We start from the raw sequence: 22,370 nt of genomic DNA, 5'->3' as shown, positions 1-22,370 counted from the left end.
AATCACCGAAGACAGATAGATGCGCGATCCACGGCTGACTCGGAAATGAACACAGGGTGGTTTACCATGGAGTTGTCACAGAATCACCAATATCTGAGCAAAAAACACTTAAAAACTCAGGAAGATCCCCAAATATTCCTGGTTTCAGTGGTGCAGCCGCAAGATAGCAATGACAGTAACTCACAGTGGAAAAATCACGTCATTCGACCAAAGGAGTAAGCTGAAATGCGTTCCTCAGTGCTCTGCGCCCAACTCCGAGATTTATTATACTGTTGTAACTGTCAGTATGACTGAGTATGAGTAGGTATTGCAAGATATTTTGACAAATTTTGTTTCGGAAACTTTTAGCTTGGTGAATAGTGTAGGCTGGGGTTCGAATCCAAAGCTTGATTTTTGATTTGTGACAACATTTTGGGGGCAAAGTAAAAGTGGTGCTGAAGTGATTTTGCTGAAACTGTAAGTAATGATTTCATTGTTATAGGGATTCTGTGATCTTTGCATGCCTCAAATCTAACAATGAGTTCCTGTTCCATGTTTTCATTGATTTGCAAGATAATAACTCACGACACAGTTCAAGCTCTTCACAAAATTAATCATTTCAATTTCAGACACGAAATGACAAGAAAGAGAATTTTAGTACCAACAATGATGAAATCCATACGGGTTTCGTCACCAACTTAAAGTCACCCATTTTAATGATTGTCTGTCTTAATAGATAGTATATGGTTCGCGTTCATGCTCCTCTTAATCACTTTTTCAGACCATTTACCCGAAACCGTTCCAACTCTTGCTCACGTTTGAGCTCTGATGTCAGAGACAGAGCCTTGGAGGGGGAGGGGGGATGACATTGCATTTCCTCAGTGTTGTGTGCCTAACTGAAAACAGTTAACCTACGTATTCACCCTTCTTCTTCTATGATCTTGCAACGTCTGTTTCAGAGAGCTCAGGGTGACATCATTCAAGACGAAGATGTGATTCCATCCCTCACAGTCACGGTAAGATATGCAACTTTTTGTTGACGTCCCAGAAACAACTCTGGGATGCTGTAATGCTTAGCATGGAAAACGTCAATCATTTGAGAATGAACGAAGAAAAGCCAACTTTTCTGTCACTTTCTTTAGACCAGTTTGAGGGGAGTAGTTGAGATACGGTCGGTACAGCACTCAGTCCAGAAAATTAAGCTCCAACTCACTTTTGTGAAGCAAAGTTTGGAGTGTTTTGAGCTGAAAGAGGAATTTTGACTTTCTCCTGACCTCGCCTTACAGATTGGCTCTGGAGCTATAACTTCTGCACCAAATCATAATCTTAGGTCTCATTTTTCCTAAAGAAAGAACCTTCATCGACTGGTACAAGTGCTTGGACTCCAAGGGTTGTTGAAAATAATGTGACTGTTGGTTTTTTGGGAGACCTCTTCACCCATTGTGGTCATCTGGGATTTTATACTCCATTTCAATACATCCATTCCCCTTCTTGTTCATTTGAATGCAGACTTGATATGATAGAAAATCTAACATTTACTCACCGTTAACATTGTCTCCGTCATCTCTTCAGGTGATGATAAAAGCCAAGGCGCACGTCTCCAATGTTGTCGTCAGCATCCATGTCCCCCCACCACTAACAGTCAATGAGAGCTCATTTACATTCAACACAATAAGTAAGTCATTCATTTCGGTGAAATATTCTCCAAAAAATATTGACCAATGTGAAATTATTAGGAAAGTTGTTGATTGCAAGCTGGAAAAAAGGTGAATGGATTAGCTATGTTTTCTTGCACTGAACTGATTTGTCAGTATTTTTGGGTGGTAATCAGGCCCAAACATTCATAGCAATGACGTTACCCCATGAATCATAGTGTCCGTCGTAAAGTGGGTTAGTCGAAAAGTCAGTCTGTTTTAGTCAAATGGTTTTGATAACAATTTCAGTCAGTTCTTTGGATATCTGATCGACTTCCTCAGACATTTATTTCAATGCATATTCTTATTGACTGAGTTCGTCCATCCGTTTGCAGGTCCAAACACCCCATGTGAAATCTCAGCGACTTTCTACATCAAAGACAACTATCTGCCAAGTGATCTGGTTGCCAAGGCAACTGCTACTTATCAGAACATGGCTGGTAAAGATTTCAAGAGCTCGAAATTCCATAAGGCCATTCAGCGCTTCGAGAAATTCGGTTGAGAAAGTTTATACATCCACCTTAAACATCAGGGAAAATTTTCTCAATCAGTTGTAGTAAAAGAAGTCAGTGAGAAGTTGACATCGTCTTCTTGCTGTTAGTCAGGTTGCCAATGAAGTCAGGGCTCGGGCTACCAAATTCACATGCAGCCAGGTGCTCAATTTGATGATGATGCCTTACAGTCTGTTCTTGTTCTCTTCATGATGTTAAACTGATGTGACATGGCATTGTTTGGTTCTATAAACCAAATTTGTTACCGGTCATATGAAAAATAAACCAATGTTCCAATTGTCTCTGGCTCTGGCTTCCTCAAATCAAGTGTTGACATCATAAACAAAACTGTTTACATCTTAAACTTTTCATTTCTAAATGATGTTATTTCACTTTCAGGTGCGCCAAGAGTTTCACAGACAACGTTCCGTCTGCCTGCAAAACTTGTGATCAAGGCGTGTGCTCCGATCAAGAATGCCAACTACAAAGTGACCATTGATACAAATAAACCACCGGTCAACCTCAATGACCTGTTCCCAGGTAAGAATGGACCATGATTTGTCTGATCACAGCAGACAACAAACCCAGGGCTCGGCAGATGACTTTCCGTCTGCTTACAAACTTGTGACTTGGGTTATAAACGTCAATGATCTCTCCCCAGGTAAGAAAGATTGGATCATGTCCTGACCATGACCCGAATCAGCCACTGGTCGACCTCGGTGATCTTTTCCCTGTTGAGAATATACCAACATTCAATCTGACAGTGGGCTCAGGTTTTCAGATGACATCCCTTCTGCCTGCAAAGCTTGTGATTGGGGCATATGCATTGATTACATCACATTTCATAACAATAACATAGGAAATAAAAACACTTTTCTATATTAATCACATTACAATTTATTTTTCAAAGTTTGACAGAGTTTCTTAATATAAACCATGACAATATTGAAAATGTTCCGCGTAATAAAAAAATATTGAAAGTCAGTGTTCAGTTGCTTAGAGGGTCATCCATTTAATACATAGGCTTATATGGATTGTATTTCTATTTCTGTTTGTGGGCATATATCGGCTGACAGATTGGCACAGCAGTATAAGAGTTCGATCCCTGTTCAGATCATGTCTGATGAGACAAAGAGGGTAACATTCCCATGTGCATAAGTGCAACATAGAATATTATTTCATATGATATTTCATTTAGCATGTTTAGCACAGGCATTATTGTTTATGGGTCATGTAAAACAATAGGCCTACTTGGGAACATTTATCTAATACAGTTACACAAACAGCAGCAAAGTTATTGTTTTAATACAGGGGAATGAAATTTCATTGATTTTTTACGCAATTCCTATACTAGTCCATTCATAAATTTTATGTCAGATGAACACAAAAAATGATAACCTTAATATATTTCATCCAGATTGGTCTAGAAATAAACCGTACAGGGTGGACATCAGTGTGCACAAATGCATACAAAACAAATCGTAACTAAAGTAAAAAATCGTGTTTGGTTTTGAGGTGAAAACCAATAAAAACCAAACTTTAAAGAAATCTGACCAGTAATTCGCCCTCCAGAGCCCCAAACAAAGTGGACATAACATTTACCAATGGACTATAATAATGGTGCCTTTTCTGCAGCACCTGTCACTTATGATAACCAGGATCTGTATCAAGGCACAAAAGCTTCATTGTGAACAAGTCTCCACAAAGACTTCCTAGCTTATCAATATCATAACTCAAACGGCATAAGAATTTATCACATATATGATAATTCAAACAGCATAAAATCATTGTTTACACTTGTAATAGGGAATGACATTACGTGGATCATATATTCTATATTTCAAACAGCCCAAGGCAAAACCAATTCATTTCCCCGCTGTGGTGGCAAGTCTACAAACTTTACACGCGTTAAAATATCATTACACAAAAAGATCCATCATCATCATCATTTACATTTAATGTAACAAAACATGAAATTATTGATCATTCATTGGTATCTTACAAAACATTATATGGAAATATTTATCATACACTGGTATGATTACTCAAACAGTTGATGCTTCATCATTTGTATCAGTCTAACACAACATGACATGGAATATTTATCATACACTATGATTACTCAAACAGTTGAAGCTTCATCATTTGTATCAGTCTAACACAACATAACATGAAATATTTATCATACACTGGTATGATTACTCAAACAGTTGATGCTTCATCATTTGTATCAGTCTAACACAACATAACATGGAATATTTATCATGCACTATGATTACTCAAACAGTTGAAGCTTCATCATTTGTATCAGTCTAACACAACATAATATGGAATATTTATCATACACTGGTATGATTACTCAAACAGTTGAAGCTTCATCATTTATATCAGTCTAACATGCAACATAACATGAAATATTTATCATACACTGGTATGATTACTCAAACAGTTGATGCATGCTTCATCATTTGTATCAGTCTAACACAACATAACATGAAATATTTATCATACACTGGTATAATTACTCAAACAGTTGATGCTTCATCATTTATATCAGTCTAACACAACATAATATGAAATATTTATCATACACTGGTATGATTACTCAAACAGTTGAAAGCTTCATCATTTGTATCAGTCTAATACAACATAACATAAAATATTTATCATACACTGGTATGATTACTCAAACAGTTGATGCTTCATCATTTGTATCAGTCTAATACAACATAACATGAAATATTTATCATACACTGGTATGATTACTCAAACAGTTGAAGCTTCATCATTTATATCAGTCTAACACAACATAACATGAAATATTTATCATACACTGGTATGATTACTCAAACAGTTGAAGCTTCATCATTTGTATCAGTCTAACACAACATAACATGAAATATTTATCATACACTGGTATGATTACTCAAACAGTTGAAGCTTCATCATTTATATCAGTCTAACACAACATAACATGAAATATTTATCATGCACTGGTATGATTTCTCCAACAGTTGATGCTTCATCATTTGTATCAGTCTAACACAACATAACATGAAATATTTATCATACACTAGTATGATTACTCAAACAGTTGATGCTTAATCATTTATATCAGTCTAACACAACATAATATGGAATATTTATCATACACTGGTATGATTACTCAAACAGTTGATGCTTAATCATTTATATCAGTCTAACACAACATAATATGGAATATTTATCATACACTGGTATGATTACTCAAACAGTTGATGCTTCATCATTTATATCAGTCTAACACAACATAATATGGAATATTTATCATACACTGGTATGATTACTCAAACAGTTGAAGCTTCATCATTTATATCAGTCTAACACAACATAACATGAAATATTTCGCATACACTGGTATGATTACTCAAACAGTTGAAGCTTCATCATTTGTATCAGTCTAACACAACATAACATGAAATATTTATCATACACTGGTATGATTACTCAAACAGTTGATGCTTAATCATTTATATCAGTCTAACATAAACATAACATAATATGGAATATTTATCATACACTGGTATGATTACTCAAACAGTTGATGCTTCATCATTTATATTAGTCTAACACAACATAATATGGAATATTTATCATACACTGGTATGATTACTCAAACAGTTGAAGCATCATCATTTGTATCAGTCTGTCACAACATAATATGGAAAATTTATCATACACTGGTATGATTACTCAAACAGTTGAAACTTCATCATTTATATCAGTCTAACACAACATTACATGAAATATTTATCATACACTGGTATGATTACTCAAACAGTTGAAGCTTCATCATTTATATCAGTCTAACACAACATAACATGAAATATTTCGCATACACTGGTATGATTACTCAAACAGTTGATGCTTCATCATTTGTATCAGTCTAACACAACATAACATGAAATATTTATCATACACTGGTTTGATTACTCAAACAGTTGATGCTTCATCATTTGTATCAGTCTAACACAACATAACATGAAATATTTATCATACACTGGTATGATTTCTCAAACAGTTGATGCTTCATCATTTGTATCAGTCTAACACAACATAACATGAAATATTTATCATGCACTGGTATGATTTCTCAAACAGTTGAAGCTTCATCATTTATATCAGTCTAACACAACATAATATGGAATATTTATCATACACTGGTATGATTACTCAAACAGTTGAAGCTTCATCATTTATATCAGTCTAACACAACATAATATGGAATATTTATCATACACTGGTATGATTACTCAAACAGTTGAAGCTTCATCATTTGTATCAGTCTAACACAACATAATATGAAATATTTATCATACACTGGTATGATTACTCAAACAGTTGATGCTTCATCATTTATATCAGTCTAACACAACATAATATGGAATATTTATCATACAGTGGTATGATTACTCAAACAGTTGATGCCTCATCATTTGTATCAGTCTAACACAACATAACATGAAATATTTATCATACACTGGTATGATTACTCAAACAGTTGAAGCTTCATCATTTATATCAGTCTAACACAACATAATATGAAATATTTATCATACACTGGTATGATTACTCAAACAGTTGAAGCATCATCATTTATATCAGTCTGACACAACATGATATGGAAATATTTATCATACATTTATAATTACAGAAAAATTGGAAGCAGCATCATTAGCATTTAACATAACATAACATGAAATTATTTGTCACTCATTTCTATTATTACTCAACGAGTTGAAACACCATTGACATCTAACATATCATTAGAGAGGGTGCTATTTATAGGCTAAAATAATTGCACAAGAAAGGAAGCATCATTTACATTTAGGTTATTAGTTCAACTTAACGTTGAATCTAAGGCCGAAGTTACATAGACCTCATTCGTTCATTTCCCAGGACTCATTTTCCCCTTTTGCTTTTGTTCCCCTGTAAAAGCACGGCCTTGTGGCGTGCATTCACCGAGGAATGAAAGAAAAACCCGGAAAGTGACTCGTGGTAAATGAACGAATGAGGCCTATGTAACTTCGGCCTAATGGGCTTATATGAATGCAATACCACCACGTTTAATAAATTCACACCAATTTTGTCATTTGCTTAGTTTCGAACAGTTGGTCGAGGACTCCTATAGAATATTCCTCGCTACTAGCATTGGATTCCTACTTTCTGTTACAAGCAAAAGACACTGATATACAGTAGAACCTCCCTTAGCGGACGCCTCTCTATTAAGGACCACCTCTCTATTAAGGACACTAGTTTTGGTCCCAAATTGGTTCTTTCCATTCAATTTGACCTCTATAATCAGGACACCTCTCTATTAAGGACAACACTTGTCAGTCCCGAGGGTGTCCTTAGTAGACAAGTTCTACTGTACTCAGGTATCATAAACCCACTGTGCTCAAATATCGTGTCATGATATGGTAATGATGTCAAGATAACCTCAAAAGCATTTGGGATGGAGCCCACAGCTTGACACAGACAGCAAAGTCCCAATTTTGATTGTACTGAGTGAACATGTACACTCTGTTGTCACCATTAGACTAAGTTTGCACATTTGGCAAATTTCAAGTGTCCAATTATTTGTGACACCCTCTCGGCTGTATGAAGGGTGCAAACATGTTGCTAGTGGATTGGCTGAAATGCACCTTGCGATGTGAAGCGGTTTGCTGCGATTTCCTTACTGCTTCCCATAATACTGATGATTAAAAAAAAGTGTCCAAAATATTGCCACAGTGTTGGTACACTTGCAGTAACACTTGTGATAAGATGATTTGATCTGTAAGATATCCGCACTATTTCGTCTTCACAGAAATAGTTCTGACGCTAGCACAGGTTGAAATGTTGTTTCAACAATACTCAGATTAAATTGGGTCAATCATCATCTTCTTACACTTGGGTAAGACGCTAAAAGTGTATAAATACCAAGAGTCATGGGTTGGATAATCAATAGTAAATAAGATCTTCTTCATACAGCAGTGGTTGGAAGCTCTGATCAGCTGATGTACAGTGTAGAGTACAAGTTTGCACATTTTACCTGTTCTAATCTGCTATTAACTGGGGGGCAAGTAAAGCTGGAACCTCTGACTTGACCTCCGTAGGCCAATATGAGTTACTATATACCTGTTTCATATGCCCTCTGATGCAGTTTTGAATGGATTGAGTCCTTCTGATGTCAAGGTATACCTCTGTACAGATACCCTCAAAATGTAAAGATGCTCTCTTTCTAGTAAAACATCCAATCTGACAGGCTCCAGTCATCATGGTCATTCTGTCTTCCATCGAAAATGTCCCCAAGCTTTCTTTCTACAATTTGCTGCTCTTTTAAATCCAAGTCTTTTACTGATGAGAAATCTCTTTCATACAAACACCTTACAAATTCTGTCATTTTCGTTGCTGCCAGAATGCTGCGTTCCTTACTCAACCTGGATCCTTCCAGCACATTCACTGGTCTTCCCCATGTATCTTTAGAAAACGATGGTAGGTCGCCCCTTTGGAGGCATTTCTCTAGATATTCATAGACTATCAGCACCATTTTGCCAAGTGACATCTTTGAAACTTGAAACACTTCTATCAAATGCATAAATGAAGTTTTCAGTCTGTAGCTGGTAATGTACTCGCCCATTGGAACTGTCTCATCTTTGTCATTCTTCATCTTGAATCCACAAACCTCAGGTTTTCGTAGGCTCTTTGCTGTTATGAACACATCCATCAAGTGTTGGTCCAAGTTGAGTAGGAGCTCGACCTCCATCGTTGGATGGGATATGCGACCAAGTTGGTTCAGTTCCTCTGTGGTGAAAGTTTTAGAGATGATGCTCTCTTTGTGTGGTATTTTTGGAACAATAAAGCATCTCGCCCTGCCATAATCCTTGATTTCAATAGCAGGGACGAAATCTATTGAAACTGCCAAATCCTTGAACATACTGTCACTATATAACCAGATCCAGGTTGTACAAGTTGTGTGATCAGGGTGTCGCACTGGAGGCAATGGCATCTGAAACTGGGGTTCATGATCAGTTCTTTGATGCTCACCTTCCTTTTGACGCTGATGTTCACTCCAGTAGATCATCAGTCTATTCCACAGCCATATACCATATGGTGTATTGTCTATGTTCAGTTGTGTAGTCATTTCTTTATCTCTTGCCATCTCTCCATAGCCCTCCCTATTCAGTTTTTGCTTATAAACTGAATATAGTTTGACCATGAAATCTAGTTCATCTGGAAGTCCAACTTTTGAACCTTCAAAGGAACTTCCACAACCAATGACTTCAACATTACCAGACTCTGGTATAGCTTCACGGATCACCTCCTCAACTTTTGATTTGATTTGTTTTGCAAAAGTAGTCAGATCAAAACCTGAAATTCTCTTGACAGAGCCGATACCACACTGTTTTGATACCTCTAAGAGATTTGTTTCACTCTTGTGGCATGAGAGGTCAGTGTCTTTGTAGATAATTTTGATAACTGGAGATTGATTGCCAAACAGTTTCCATATCAAAGTGTTTTCCTCAAATTTGTACAGATAGTCTATTGGCTTCTTTCCCTTATTGTCCTTGCTATAATTGATTTGAGAATCTGGCTGATTATTGAGAAGTAGTTTTACTACTTCATCTCTTCTGTAGATCACAGCATAGTGTAGGCAATTCCGTCCTTGTTTGTCTCCTACATGAGGAAGCAAGTCCTTTTGAATTTGAGTGATTGTTTCTATCGATTTGCAATGTCCATAGATTGCTGCAATATGCAAAACAGACCTCTCTGCAGTATCCAGTGCTCCAAAATCGGCCTTGAGAAGGTTACGGATTATGTCTTCATTTCCTATTATTGTTGCATAATGAAGACAGGTCATGCTGAAGATGTCACAGGCATTCACATTTATTCCACGATATCGGAGCAAGACTGACATGTGTTTAGTGAGCCCAAGGGTTGCAGCGACATGAAGCATTGTCCTGTCGTAACTTCCAGGAGCATTGACAGTTTTCTCCTTCTTCTGCCTTGGCTCATGTGTATCATGTGAATCATCTGTATCCTCAAGAACATACAATAAGCTCTCACTGACACTCGCTAATCCAATGTGTAGGTTACTTAGACCTCTTTGATCTGAGACATCAATTTCTGTCCCACATCTAATCAGTTCATCAAATATTTCTTTGTTTTGTGTTGCGAGACTAAGAAGCTTGAGACCTCCGCTATCTTTAGCATTGACATCAGCCTTGTTTTCTATCAATAATCTGACTACATCAATGTTACCTCTCTGTACCGCATACGAGAGTGGACTTCTCCCTTCATTGTCTGTAGCATCGACATCAGCCTTGTTTTCTATCAATAATCTGACTACATCAATGTAACCTCTCCCTGCCGCATACGATAGTGGACTTCTGCCTTCATTGTCTGTAGCATTGACATCAGCCTTGTTTTTTATCAATAATCTGACTACATCAATGTAACCTCTCCCTGCCGCATACGAGAGTGGACTTCTGCCTTCATTGTCTGTAGCATTGACACCAGCCTTGTTTTCTATCAATAATCTGACTACATCAATGTTACCTCCCTCTGCCACATACGAGAGTGGACTTCTGCCTTCATTGTCTGTAGCATTGACATCAGCCTTGTTTTCTATGAATAATCTGACTACATCAATGTGACCTCTCATTGCCGCATACAAGAGTGGACTTCTGCCTTTATTGTCTGTAGCATGGACATCAGCCTTGTTTTCTATCAATAATCTGACTACATCAATGTTACCTCTCCCTGCCGCATACGAGAGTGGACTTCTGCCTTTATTGTCTGTAGCATGGACATCAGCCTTGTTTTCTATCAATAATCTGACTACATCAATGTTACCTCCCTGTACCGCATGCGAGAGTGGACTTCTGCCTTCATTGTCTGTAGCATGGACATCAGCCTTGTTTTCTATCAATAATCTGACTACATCAATGTTACCTCCCTGTACCGCATGCGAGAGTGGACTACTGCCTTCATTGTCTGTAGCATTGACATCAGCCTTGTTTTCTATCAATAATCTGACTACATCAATGTTACCTTCCTCTGCCGCATACGAGAGTGGACTTCTGCCTTTATTGTCTGTAGCATGGACATCAGCCTTGTTTTCTATCAATAATCTGACTACATCAATGTTACCTTCCTCTGCCGCATACGAGAGTGGACTGCTGCCATCATCGTCTGTAGCATGGACATCAGCCTTGTTTTCTACCAATAATCTGACTACATCAATGTTACCTCCCTTTACCGCATACGAGAGTGGACTTCTGCCTTTATTGTCTATAGCATTGACATCAGCCTTGTTTTCTATCAATAATCTGACTACACCATAGTCACCTCTCCGTACCGCATACGAGAGTGGACTTCTGCCTGCTTTGTCTGTAGCATTGACATCAGCCTTGCTTTCTATCAATAATCTGACTACATCAATGTTACCTCCCCTTGCCGCATACGAGAGTGGACTTCTGCCTTTATTGTCTATAGCATTGACATCAGCCTTGTTTTCTATCAATAATCTGACTACACCATAGTCACCTCTCTGTACCGCATACGAGAGTGGACTACTGCCTTTTTTGTCTGTAGCATGGACATCAGCCTTGTTTTCTATCAATAATCTGACTACATCAATGTTACCTCCCCTTGCCGCATACGAGAGTGGACTTCTGCCTTCATTGTCTGTAGCATGGACATCAGCCTTGTTTTCTATCAATAATCTGACTACATCAATGTTACCTCCCCTTGCCGCATACGAGAGTGGACTACTGCCTTTTTTGTCTGTAGCATGGACATCAGCCTTGTTTTCTATCAATAATCTGACTACATCAATGTTACCTCCCTCTGCCGCATACGAGAGTGGACTTCTGCCTTCATTGTCTGTAGCATGGACATCAGCCTTGTTTTCTATCAATAATCTGACTACATCAATGTTACCTCCCTGTGCCGCATACGAGAGTGGACTTCTGCCTTCATTGTCTGTAGCATGGACATCAGCCTTGTTTTCTATCAATAATCTGACTACATCAATGTTACCTCCCTCTGCCGCATACGAGAATGGACTTCTGCCTTCATTGTCTGTAGCATGGACATCAGCCTTGTTTTGGATCAATAATCTGACTACATCAATGTTACCTCCCTCTGCCGCATACAAGAGTGGACTTCTGCCTTCATTGTCTGTAGCATTGACATCAGCCTTGTTTTGGATCAATAATCTATCAATGTCTGTGTCATCAGCAATATGAAGTGCAGTTTGATCACCTGTACCCCTGACATTCACATCAGACTGGTGCTCAAAAAATAACTTCAGAAGTTCAATGGAAGGTATCTTAGCTGCTCTGTGCCAAGGAGATTTACCACCAATATCCTTGATGTTGACATCAGCACCATTATTCAACAACACTCTGACAACATCAAGCAGAATCAGTTTTTGCCTATCATTGTATAATGAATATAAATCATACCGTAATAGCAAATATCCTAACGCAGTTGTACGATATACACCCTGTTCATTAACATCGGCATGATGCTCTACTAATTCTATTACAATTGCTTTCTTTGCATCTTGAGTTGTAGCCTGGTCTTGGACTTTTAGTGGTCGAATGAGGTTTTCAGTAGCTTTTTGCACAAGTAGCTTACCACGTTTGTCTTTCTGGTTGACATCTCCACCAGCGGTGATTGCGTGTTTAACCTCTTTCAAGTTCCCCTTATCTACTGCATCCAACAGTCGTTGGTCGGCTGTTTTTGCTTGTCTCCCCCACATCATCAAACCGCTATAGTTCTTGTATCAACCGGTTGGTCTGTGACTATTCCTGTAATGAGTGAACAACCTGATAGTGAGTAATTCTCCGACTTAAAAAAACTGAGAAAGGAAGAAGAGGAGAGGCTGGCGGAGATCATGGTGCAATGCACCATCCTGATTGCTTCGATTGGCGTCGGGCAAATTACAGCCATATATTGAATACTCTCAGACTCCTAGAGAGAATGGAACCTTTTATTTCCCTTAACTGGAAACAGAGGTGATGAGCCTACTCAAAAAAGACTTGACATACTGTACGGGAGTGCCATCCAAATTTCAGCCACATACTGCAGGATTTCTTGACTTCCCTGCCATGACTAAAGAGTTGGCCAGAGGCAGTAGAGCTAAAGACCAAGCTGTGGGGATCGCTGGATGAACCTCCTCGAGTATTATGGCCAATATTTAACGCTGAAAAGAAACAAAGGCACCATCCCTGACTGTCAGATAGTAGAACTAATAATAAAATGACGTGTGCTCTGCAGAGAAGGTATTAGTTTACATATGGGCACTGGTGATCTCCCATCTCTATGGTTTTTTCAGACTGCCACAGGGGTCACCACTGTCAGCAATCCAAAGATCATCTTCAGTTACAGGGTTTTGTACACGAATAAAATTTGTGTACATTGCGTGTACATTGTGTTCACATAGTTTATTGCAAATAACTTTTTTCACATAATTTCAAGCATAACCAGCTTTGGTGACCTTGTCTCACCTCTTGGCAAAACTTTGGTCTTACTGTAACAGCTGGAGAAAAAATTCTTACCTTTTTCCGAGGATCCTTTGAGATGGTGTCGTGAGCCAAGTCTCTATTCACTAGATATGGAAGGTATATTCTAATGTCATCAAGTGCCTTGAGTTTTGATATGAAAACTTATATTTCATAGCGTTATGCTTCAAAATGTGCATACATGTTGCCAACTCTCCATGGAAGATCCATTGAAAAGTATTTGTTTTGCATAGCTTCCTCAAATGTGACCAAAGAAAGTGATTTAATTTTTAACACTGGTATGTTGGACTACACCTTGAACTCCTTCCTGTTCGCACATGAGGCTGAGATAACAAATGCGTTATTTCCATCCATTGGCGAAGCTGCATGCTTGTATATCAGATAAGTCACACACCGAAGAATTTATATACTCAACCAATGTTTCTGTTGATAAATCCAGTTATTGTGTGCTTATCAAGGCACAAACTACTTGAACAAAATCCAACTAAAGGCAAACCTGTTCTATTATTACACCTAACTTGATGTCAGCTGTAGTCGGTTTTGCTAGTGCGCCCTGGCTACGCCCGTCTTAAATATTTGTCGGATACCGAATCTATAACTAAACCATGACCTAAAAAGGCAATCTTTTAGGAACCATTATATTAAGCTGGGTAGGTGTTTTGAATAATGAGCCTTATCAAGTCAATATTGTCAGTGATAACAAGTTTGAGATTTGTCCCATGGCCTAGAGTGATATCATAGTTATTTTTTTTATCTTATGACCACTCATTTCTGGACATAGTTTACTGGTCTGTCTATTTATTACTCTTAGACAACTGGAGGGCAAAAAAAGTGTATGGTGCCAGTGCACTAGTTTAAATTCAAATCGCACAAGAAATTAGTTGTGTTAAAAGTAACAACAAGGTGTATTGATTGTATTTTCAGATCTTCTTGGTGACTATGCTGATGGTCCCGGCAATGCCTTGGGGTTCCAGTACTATGGGGGTCCTGTGGTCACAGTGTTGGCATCAAAGACATCACGTAAGATCTGTGAATAATAATATGTAGGCCATGACATTTCCATTTCCTATCCAATGCAGGATAATGGAATTTCCCACCAGTTGTGATTATATTCTTCTCCTGATGATATGGGGTCTTCAGTAAAAACATTGGAATTCAAATTAAACTCGTTTAGATTGCCTTTTGAGCCAAAACAGAAATGAAAAAGCAACAGTAAGACAGAACAGATGTTCAGATGATTCTGCTGTGATCTTTCAAACTTTCCTGTGCAATAACCTGCAATCAACAGAACAGTCATAAAGTTCTCCCCAAAACTGTCATCAAATCATAAACTTTTCTGTTCTCAGAGCGCTACCGTCTTCAGTGTGACAGCTTCGAACCAATGTGGCTTCTCGCCAACGAGCTCGTCAACCGACTGAGCGGTTACTTTAAGGGTAAAAACCAAGATGGATTCCAGGCATCCTTTAGCGGTGCACTGCCACTGCATGAATATTTTGAGGTCCTGGAGCAACATTTTGAAGTAAGTGATAAATTTGGAGGAGGGACAGATTTGTGCCTATCAAGAGAAACATGTGTATTTCTACAGTTTTAACAAATGTGTGCTCCTTCACGTGCTCTCAAGCACTGTGCATTCATACTCGGTTAAAAAATCAGTCGCTTCACCAATCTACAGTGCACCTAGAGGACTTTGACAGTTTTATAAGAGTTTCTATTTTGTATTCTTACTTGTAGGTGCGTTCAAACCAAAATAAGTACAAGGACCTTCTTGCCCAGAGGGCATCCCAGTTCCGTGCCATTCAACGCAGACTGCTGACCAGATTCAAAGATAAAACGCCTACACCGTTGTCGAATTTGGATACATTACTGGATGGTACTTACAGACAGGTAAAAATGGGTGTGATGCTTCTGGTCTCTTGCTCAGAATCTGTGGGTGGTAGGTTCAAGCCTCCATTTCTTGGCCACTTTGTTGCTCGAGGGTGAACTCTTGTATCTCTGCAGCCTCTCGATTCCCCAGCATTCCTTTGCGCTGACCTATGCCAGCGACAGTCAGGGCTGCCAACCTAGGATTTCTCTGGATCTACGGAAAGTTTGCTTCAAAAACCCATTCGAAATAATGAAGGTCACTTGCAAAATGCTGAAAAGTACTTATAGTTTTGTTTTTAAAAATCTTGGTAATCCACTGCAGGCAGTGTTGGCATCTATCTCTGAACAGTTGTCTTGAAGTACTTGTGACTGCAATTGTAACATCAAGTCTGTCCAATTGGACTTGAAAATGTACTTACCAATGTATGAGAACTAAATAGTTTTGTGGTCCGTCTGTTTTTTCAGCTCCTAGCCCTCGCAGATGCCGCAGAGGAAAACGTGCGTAACCTTGCCAGGGTCTCGAGCTCTCTCAGTGCTGCCACCTACCTTCTTAATCTACTGATACTATTGTGGACCAACATGTCCGATAAGGAGTTCTACGTGCTGCAGAGCAGTCTGTGTCCGCAGGTTAACGATTCTGAAGACCAGGTACGCGTCCTTAACCCTTTCACTACTGCGGATTTGGGAGTGTTCCGTTCCCCTGGGCACACCAGGTATACATGTAGAGCAGGTGGCCTGGATCCCAATTCCGCTTAGGAAAAGTTGCATTGTAAAGTACCTAGCACGAGAAAACTTGGGGAAAATTTTGCTGAATGGATCACTTTGTGCCAGCAGTATGTAGTGTAAGTACCTGGTTTATACTGGTATGGTAGAGTTAATCTAACCTACTCTAAACTTGATTGTTCTCAAGGGCTGGGAAGAGATGGTCGACTGTGCGATCACACATCTGCTGCGGACCTGCCTCGCCAAGAACTCCAAAGACCAAGCCATCAATCCATCCCCTCTCACCCCGCCGAAAGATACGCAAAAACTTAAGAAGCATATCGCGCTACTCTGTGATAAACTTAGCAAGGGTGCCAAGCTGGTCATTGAAGGCCTTCCGCAGGACATCGGTAAGTGTCAAGTTGTACAAGGGATATGCCATTCGTGGTTATTGGTGGCTCAAGAAAATAGACATGAAGTGGTATACTATGCTGTGGTGCAGTTATCATGCTAGCGAATTTGCTGAAACTTGATGTTTATAGTATTCATAATGAAATGAAAAAACTATTGCGGGGCAACCACGATGAAGTTTGTTATCATTGTGTTACAGACACCAGCCTACCTGGGCCGGCTCCGATCCTCCAAGCAGACAAAAACCTGCCGAGGAAGAAGAAAACCCAACCGATGCTATCAGACGACATCGTTGACGATGGCACAAACTTGGGCGAAGCGGCCGTCCCGATCGGAAGCAAATTTGGTGAAATAAAAAGTCCACGGAATAAGAAGCCAAAGAAGAAAAAACCAGCGGAGGAGGAGGAGGTTTCACCGCTTGCAGGGCCAAGTGATGGGTTATTAGATCTTGGAAACCTGCCTCCGATACCTGGTGGCAACCGGCTTGGAGATGGTTAGTGCTTTTCTTTCTACCAGGTGCTCATCCTTGGTGCCAAATTAACACCGCACCTCATTGCTGTATAGTTATAAACAGATGCTCTTTGGCCAATTTTGAAAGTTCATGTAGTAAAAAATGAATTATCAAATTTGCCTCAGATTTACAGTTTGAAAACAACTGAAATGAAAATCAAGCCTAAAGGTTGATTGGGTGGGATTAAAGATATTTTTTATTCAATTTTTCAAAAAGACTATACTTGCAGCTTGTATTTCCAACACAGTAAACTTTGAAAACCAAAATAACATCCTATCATTTTCCCCAGGATTCCGAGAACTACAAAAACAGCAGAAGATCCGAAATAACGTGCCGGACCTGGATGACTTGAATTCAGAACAGCCCCCGCCGTATCAGAGCTCACCACCGCCGTACGAAGACGAAAATACGTTAATAAATGGCAATGACCATGGGACAGGAGAGAAACTGTACTCTTTATAGAAATGAGGGGGTTGATTTGAATGTTACAAGCTGACGGCCACCGTTTGGAGGGCAGTTGCTGCAATGGGACAGGTGAAAAACTTTACTCTACTAACAAAAGGGGAGGCGCCTGAAAGTAGGTCTCCACAGTAACCTGGGTGGTTTTGTACCTTTGGGGGGGGGTACACAAACGTAAGTGTTAAAAACAACATCCAGTTACTTTCCCTGCCCATGATGTGTCAGCTTTAAGCTTTGTGACAGGACGTTTTCACCTTGAAATTTGTCAAACCTTTTTGCAGTGTTTATACCCATGACAGTGCTTTGCTTTAATGATGTTTTAAAAAGAGATTCCAATACTTATTCCGTCCAGTTATTCATCCATTCATCATAAAGTTAGGCCTTGTCTGCTCATCCTGGTACAGATATTAGGCTCTTACAGATATCTGTCGGCAGTGAAATGAACGTCCCAAGGCTTGAGAGTGTTGTAGTGCCATTCAGATTCTGTTTCTGATCGCCACTCAGTGTCCAGGACTACGCTAATGTGTATGAACAATTCCTCATTCAGTGCTCAATTCTTGAAACATTTAAACTTCAACAGAATGTTTTGTTGAATAGGCTGATTCAGCGCTGATATGAAAAGATCTGTGAAGGCCCTGAATTAGCATGTTGAACTTTAATATCGTGCTGAGGCTAAGGGCCCATACTTTTAGTCTGTACTGGGTTGGCTTATGATAGGGAGGAGCACTTTTGTGGAGACGTGTTATTACATGTTTTTGCATACCAGGGGTCCTAAAAATCAGAAAAAACTGTGTACCTTACTTGAAGTAGCGATACTCCAAGTATTCCTAAATACATTTCTTAGTTTTGTCTTCATTTTTCATGACTTAGTAGAGGCCTTTGTTCTTCTGTGTCCATTCTTCTGTAAGTTTTTGTACATTCTTGTTAGGCTGATATACATTCTGACATACATTCTTCATACATACTTCTGTACGAGACAGTCAGTGCAGTTTCAGTGGTGTAACGCCTGCTCTTCTGACGTATGAAAACTCAGTCTTATTGGGTAAGAGATGTATCAAGTTCATAGGAGGCCATTACTTGAATCGCGTTGTTCTTAATACTATGCTTGTACATTACCGTTAGAGCAGATCTGTTGAATTCTTGTTGTTTATAATGTGATTGTGAATATGTTGTTAAGTAACTATAGTGACATCCATCTGCTAAAGGGACAATGATTTTAAAAAGGGCTGTACTTAATTATGTGAAAAAACTATGTTAGTCTTCTGTTTCAGCGATTTGGAAGATATCCACTTTTAGAAATAAGTTCCGTCCTCAAAAGACAGTTCCCTCTCAAATAGTTTTATCTTGACAATCTTTATTTGTGGATAAACTGCTTGTGAAATCTGTTTGATTGTGTGGTTGAGTAAAGAAGATGTGCTACATTAGTCTATCATGTACTGTTTACATGTAGATTTGGGTTAGTATGTTATCAACTACAATATAGGTTATCATCTGACTTAACGGTATTTGGTCTTAGCAGTGCAGTTTACTGAGAAAACTGTCCACATCTATTCAAAACGCGCACTCTGTGAAAAATTATGTACCGGTATCTACACAATGTCCTGTGAATAAAATTGATCTTGGAATAAGATGTAATGTCTTTGTGTGATAATTATGATGCACTCAAGACAGCATAAGGACCCTGCTAAACATTTAGAGAAGCCATGGGCCTTGAAGGTGTTCTTGATACAGTCGATGATACTGTCAAGAAAAGCATATTGGGATGTACTGTATCAGGTACTACAACCTGCAGATACATGAGTGGCCTCAATGGCAAGTAGGATCCTAATGCTGATGTCTCTGGTTCCTGAGGTACCTCAGTCAGGGTTGGCTCTGTGAATTTTTTCCTCCTAGCCACTTTTTAGCCAAGTGGCTGTCACTTTTAGCCATATTGAGTCAGCTCTAGCCATTGCCGATCGTTTGTCCATCTTGGGGCCGACCCAGCCCACAGAAACATGTGCGAGAATGGCAGACCGCCAGTACTGAGACTAGCAAATCAACGAACGATTCGAGGAACCTGTGATGGGTTGTACTGGTACGGGTGTTGGCAATTGAGTATTTCTTTGAACACCCACTGTCACTACCCCGAGACGTCAAGTTAGCCCAAGGTCTGCTGATGGTCGCATTCCCCGAGACTTCTCATCGAACACAAATCCAAATCACCGAATACAGATAGATGCGCGATCCACGGCTGACTCGGAAATGAACACAGGGTGGTTTACCATGGAGTTGTCACAGAATCACCAATATCTGAGCAAAAAACACTTAAAAACTCAGGAAGATCCCCAAATATTCCTGGTTTCAGTGGTGCAGCCGCAAGATAGCAATGACAGTAACTCACAGTGGAAAAATCACGTCATTCGACCAAAGGAGTAAGCTGAAATGCGTTCCTCAGTGCTCTGCGCCCAACTCCGAGATTTATTATAAGCCCCCCTCTTAGGAGGGGCTCTTAAGATACACGTGTGTGCGGGAGTATATAATGTAAATGAAGTGAAATAAAGAGAGTAAATATTGTATATCCAACAAACATTTTTTTTTGGTTTTTCAAAATGGCGCTGAATAAATAAATCAGACCAGTTGTAGCGCTGAATTATAAATCAGACAAGTTGTAACAGGTTACGAGATCATCTAATTTAAATCTTCATGGGAATTCGCTACATATGCCTTAAAAATTGGTCAATTACATTAATATTTTTATTAGAGAAATATCCGTCCTAAATAATGACAGAAAAGGGTGGTTTAGGCCCTATTTCAATTTTGTGTCGACATGGTCGAGGTCACGTGAGTCGTGACATAAACAAAACAATCGCACAGACCCGTCCAAAAAAGGCACTTTAAGAAAAACAAATACGTTTTTCCTGCTTAAAACCACACTGACGACTAAGTTATTTTAGTCTACTACCCAAATCTGAAGTATCAAAATGAATTACAAACTAGAACTAGCTCTATTTAGCAAAAGTTGCGTGAAAAATTCGGGTGAGCGACATTCTGAGCCCTAGCGGCCGATAATTAAACTACTTTCAGCCGTCTGCTCCGGTCTCGTTAGGGAGTTTTTCCCAAATGTACGCGATGATGACGTGCCCCATTAACAGGACGTAACATCTATTTTAAAATGCGTTTCCAAAGTGAATGCATGAGGACAATCCATTTAAGTGTCGTATATCACTGGAAACGCCCGATTCCCGTGAAAAAGGACAATCACAATGTATTACATTACCAAAACAAAAATGTGTTGGAAGGAACTATAATTACTATATGGATGGTCCCATCGCACCCCCCCCCCTCCAGCAGTATGACACAGAAGGGCTAGTTGACTGTCCACCGGGGGGGTTTGGGGGGAGCTTCCCCCCAACGCACTGGTAAAAACCTATGTCGACGGAGGGGGGTTTGGGGGGTGTCCCCCCATTGTAACAGCTGTAGTTGTTAGAGCTTGCACTTAACATATGCTCGTAGGGGGGTTCGGGGGAGCTCCCCCGACCTAAAGGGGGGCTCACTAAGTCCTTGACTTTACATATTAAGCCCCCCTTTAGGAGGGGCTCTTAAGATACACGTGTGTGTGGGAGTATATACTGATTTGATTAGAAATAAAGAGAGTAAATATTGTATATCCTACAAACAATTTTTTTTGGTATTTTTCTGAATTAACTCCGTTGAGTTTACCGATTTCTCCGCGATCTTCCGGTGGTGGTTGCTATCCCATTTGTTGAAATTAATTTAAATTAATTTAAATCTTCATGGGAATTCGCTACATCATATGCCTAAGAAATTGGCCAATTATATTTAATATTTTTATTAGAGAAATATCCGTCCTAAATAATGACAGAAAAGGGTGGTTTATTTCAATTTTGTGTCGACATGATCGAGGTCACGTGACATAAAAACAAAACAATCGCACACACCCGTCCAAAAAAGGCACTTTAAGAAAAACAAATACGTTTTTCCAGCTTAAAACCACACTGACGACTAATTTATATTGGTCTTCTGCCCAAATCTGAAGTATCAAAATGAATCACAAACTAGAACTAGCTCTATTTAGCAAAAGTTGCGTGAAAAATTCGGGTGAGCGACATTCTGCACCCTAGCGGCCAATAATTAAACTACTTTCAGCCGTCTGCTCCGGTCTCGTTAGGGAGTTTTTCCCAAATGTACGCGATGATGACGTGCCCCATTAACAGGACGTAACATCTATTTTAAAATGCGTTTCCAAAGTGAATGCATGAGGACAACCTATTTGTGTCGTATATCACTGGAAACGCCCGATTCCCGTGAATAAGGACAATCACAATGTATTACATTACCAAAACAAAAATGTGTCGGAAGGAACTATATGGATGGTCCCATCGCACCCCCCCTCCAGCAGTATGACACAGAAGGGCTAGTTGACTGTCCACCGGGGGGGTTTGGGGGGAGCTTCCCCCCAACGCACTGGTAAAAACCTATGTCGACGGAGGGGGGTTTGGGGGGTGTCCCCCCATTGTAACAGCTGTAGTTGTTAGAGCTTGCACTTAACATATGCTCGTAGGGGGGTTCGGGGGAGCTCCCCCGACCTAAAGGGGGCTCACTAAGTCCTTGACTTTACATATTAAGCCCCCCTCTTAGGAGGGGCTCTTAAGATACACGTGTGTGCGGGAGTATATAGTGAATGATTAGAAATAAAGAGAGTAAC

At 39.5% G+C, this 22,370-nt stretch overlaps 2 protein-coding genes and 1 long non-coding RNA gene across 4 annotated transcripts; 1 reads left to right on the top strand and 2 right to left on the bottom strand.

Moving 5' to 3' along the window:
• Positions 1 to 70: 70 nt before the first annotated feature.
• Positions 71 to 19,295, top strand: LOC135499467 (protein PTHB1-like). Of its 2 annotated transcripts, none has more exons than XM_064790215.1 (12): positions 71 to 300; positions 939 to 995; positions 1,552 to 1,654; positions 2,009 to 2,113; positions 2,564 to 2,704; positions 14,644 to 14,739; positions 15,066 to 15,238; positions 15,451 to 15,603; positions 16,048 to 16,230; positions 16,493 to 16,694; positions 16,895 to 17,188; positions 17,496 to 19,295. In XM_064790215.1, exons 3-12 carry the CDS (start codon positions 1,555 to 1,557, stop codon positions 17,666 to 17,668), a joined length of 1,620 nt encoding a protein of 539 aa, XP_064646285.1. In that variant the 5' UTR covers positions 71 to 300; positions 939 to 995; positions 1,552 to 1,554; the 3' UTR covers positions 17,669 to 19,295. The 2 variants fall into 2 exon arrangements, with proteins under 2 accessions (XP_064646285.1, XP_064646286.1); XM_064790216.1 differs by lacking the exon at positions 71 to 300 and adding an exon at positions 427 to 456.
• LOC135499909 (serine/threonine-protein phosphatase 6 regulatory ankyrin repeat subunit B-like) lies at positions 8,427 to 12,257 on the bottom strand (the record flags this gene model as incomplete). The annotated part of the gene is made up of 3 exons (XM_064790945.1): positions 8,427 to 11,380; positions 11,471 to 11,597; positions 11,631 to 12,257. Coding segments are annotated over 3 exons (3,708 nt in total), but the record flags the coding sequence as incomplete, so codon positions are not given.
• LOC135499469 (uncharacterized) lies at positions 12,395 to 14,115 on the bottom strand. The gene is made up of 3 exons (XR_010449299.1): positions 13,756 to 14,115; positions 13,246 to 13,400; positions 12,395 to 13,005 (listed from the first exon to the last, which is right to left on the bottom strand). It is a non-coding gene; the product is annotated as an uncharacterized LOC135499469 (long non-coding RNA).
• Positions 19,296 to 22,370: the final 3,075 nt, after the last annotated feature.

This window comes from Lineus longissimus, chromosome 15, assembly GCF_910592395.1.
Source record: "Lineus longissimus chromosome 15, tnLinLong1.2, whole genome shotgun sequence".
NCBI lineage: Eukaryota > Metazoa > Nemertea > Pilidiophora > Heteronemertea > Lineidae > Lineus > Lineus longissimus.
This window is presented reverse-complemented; position numbering and strand designations above follow the sequence as displayed.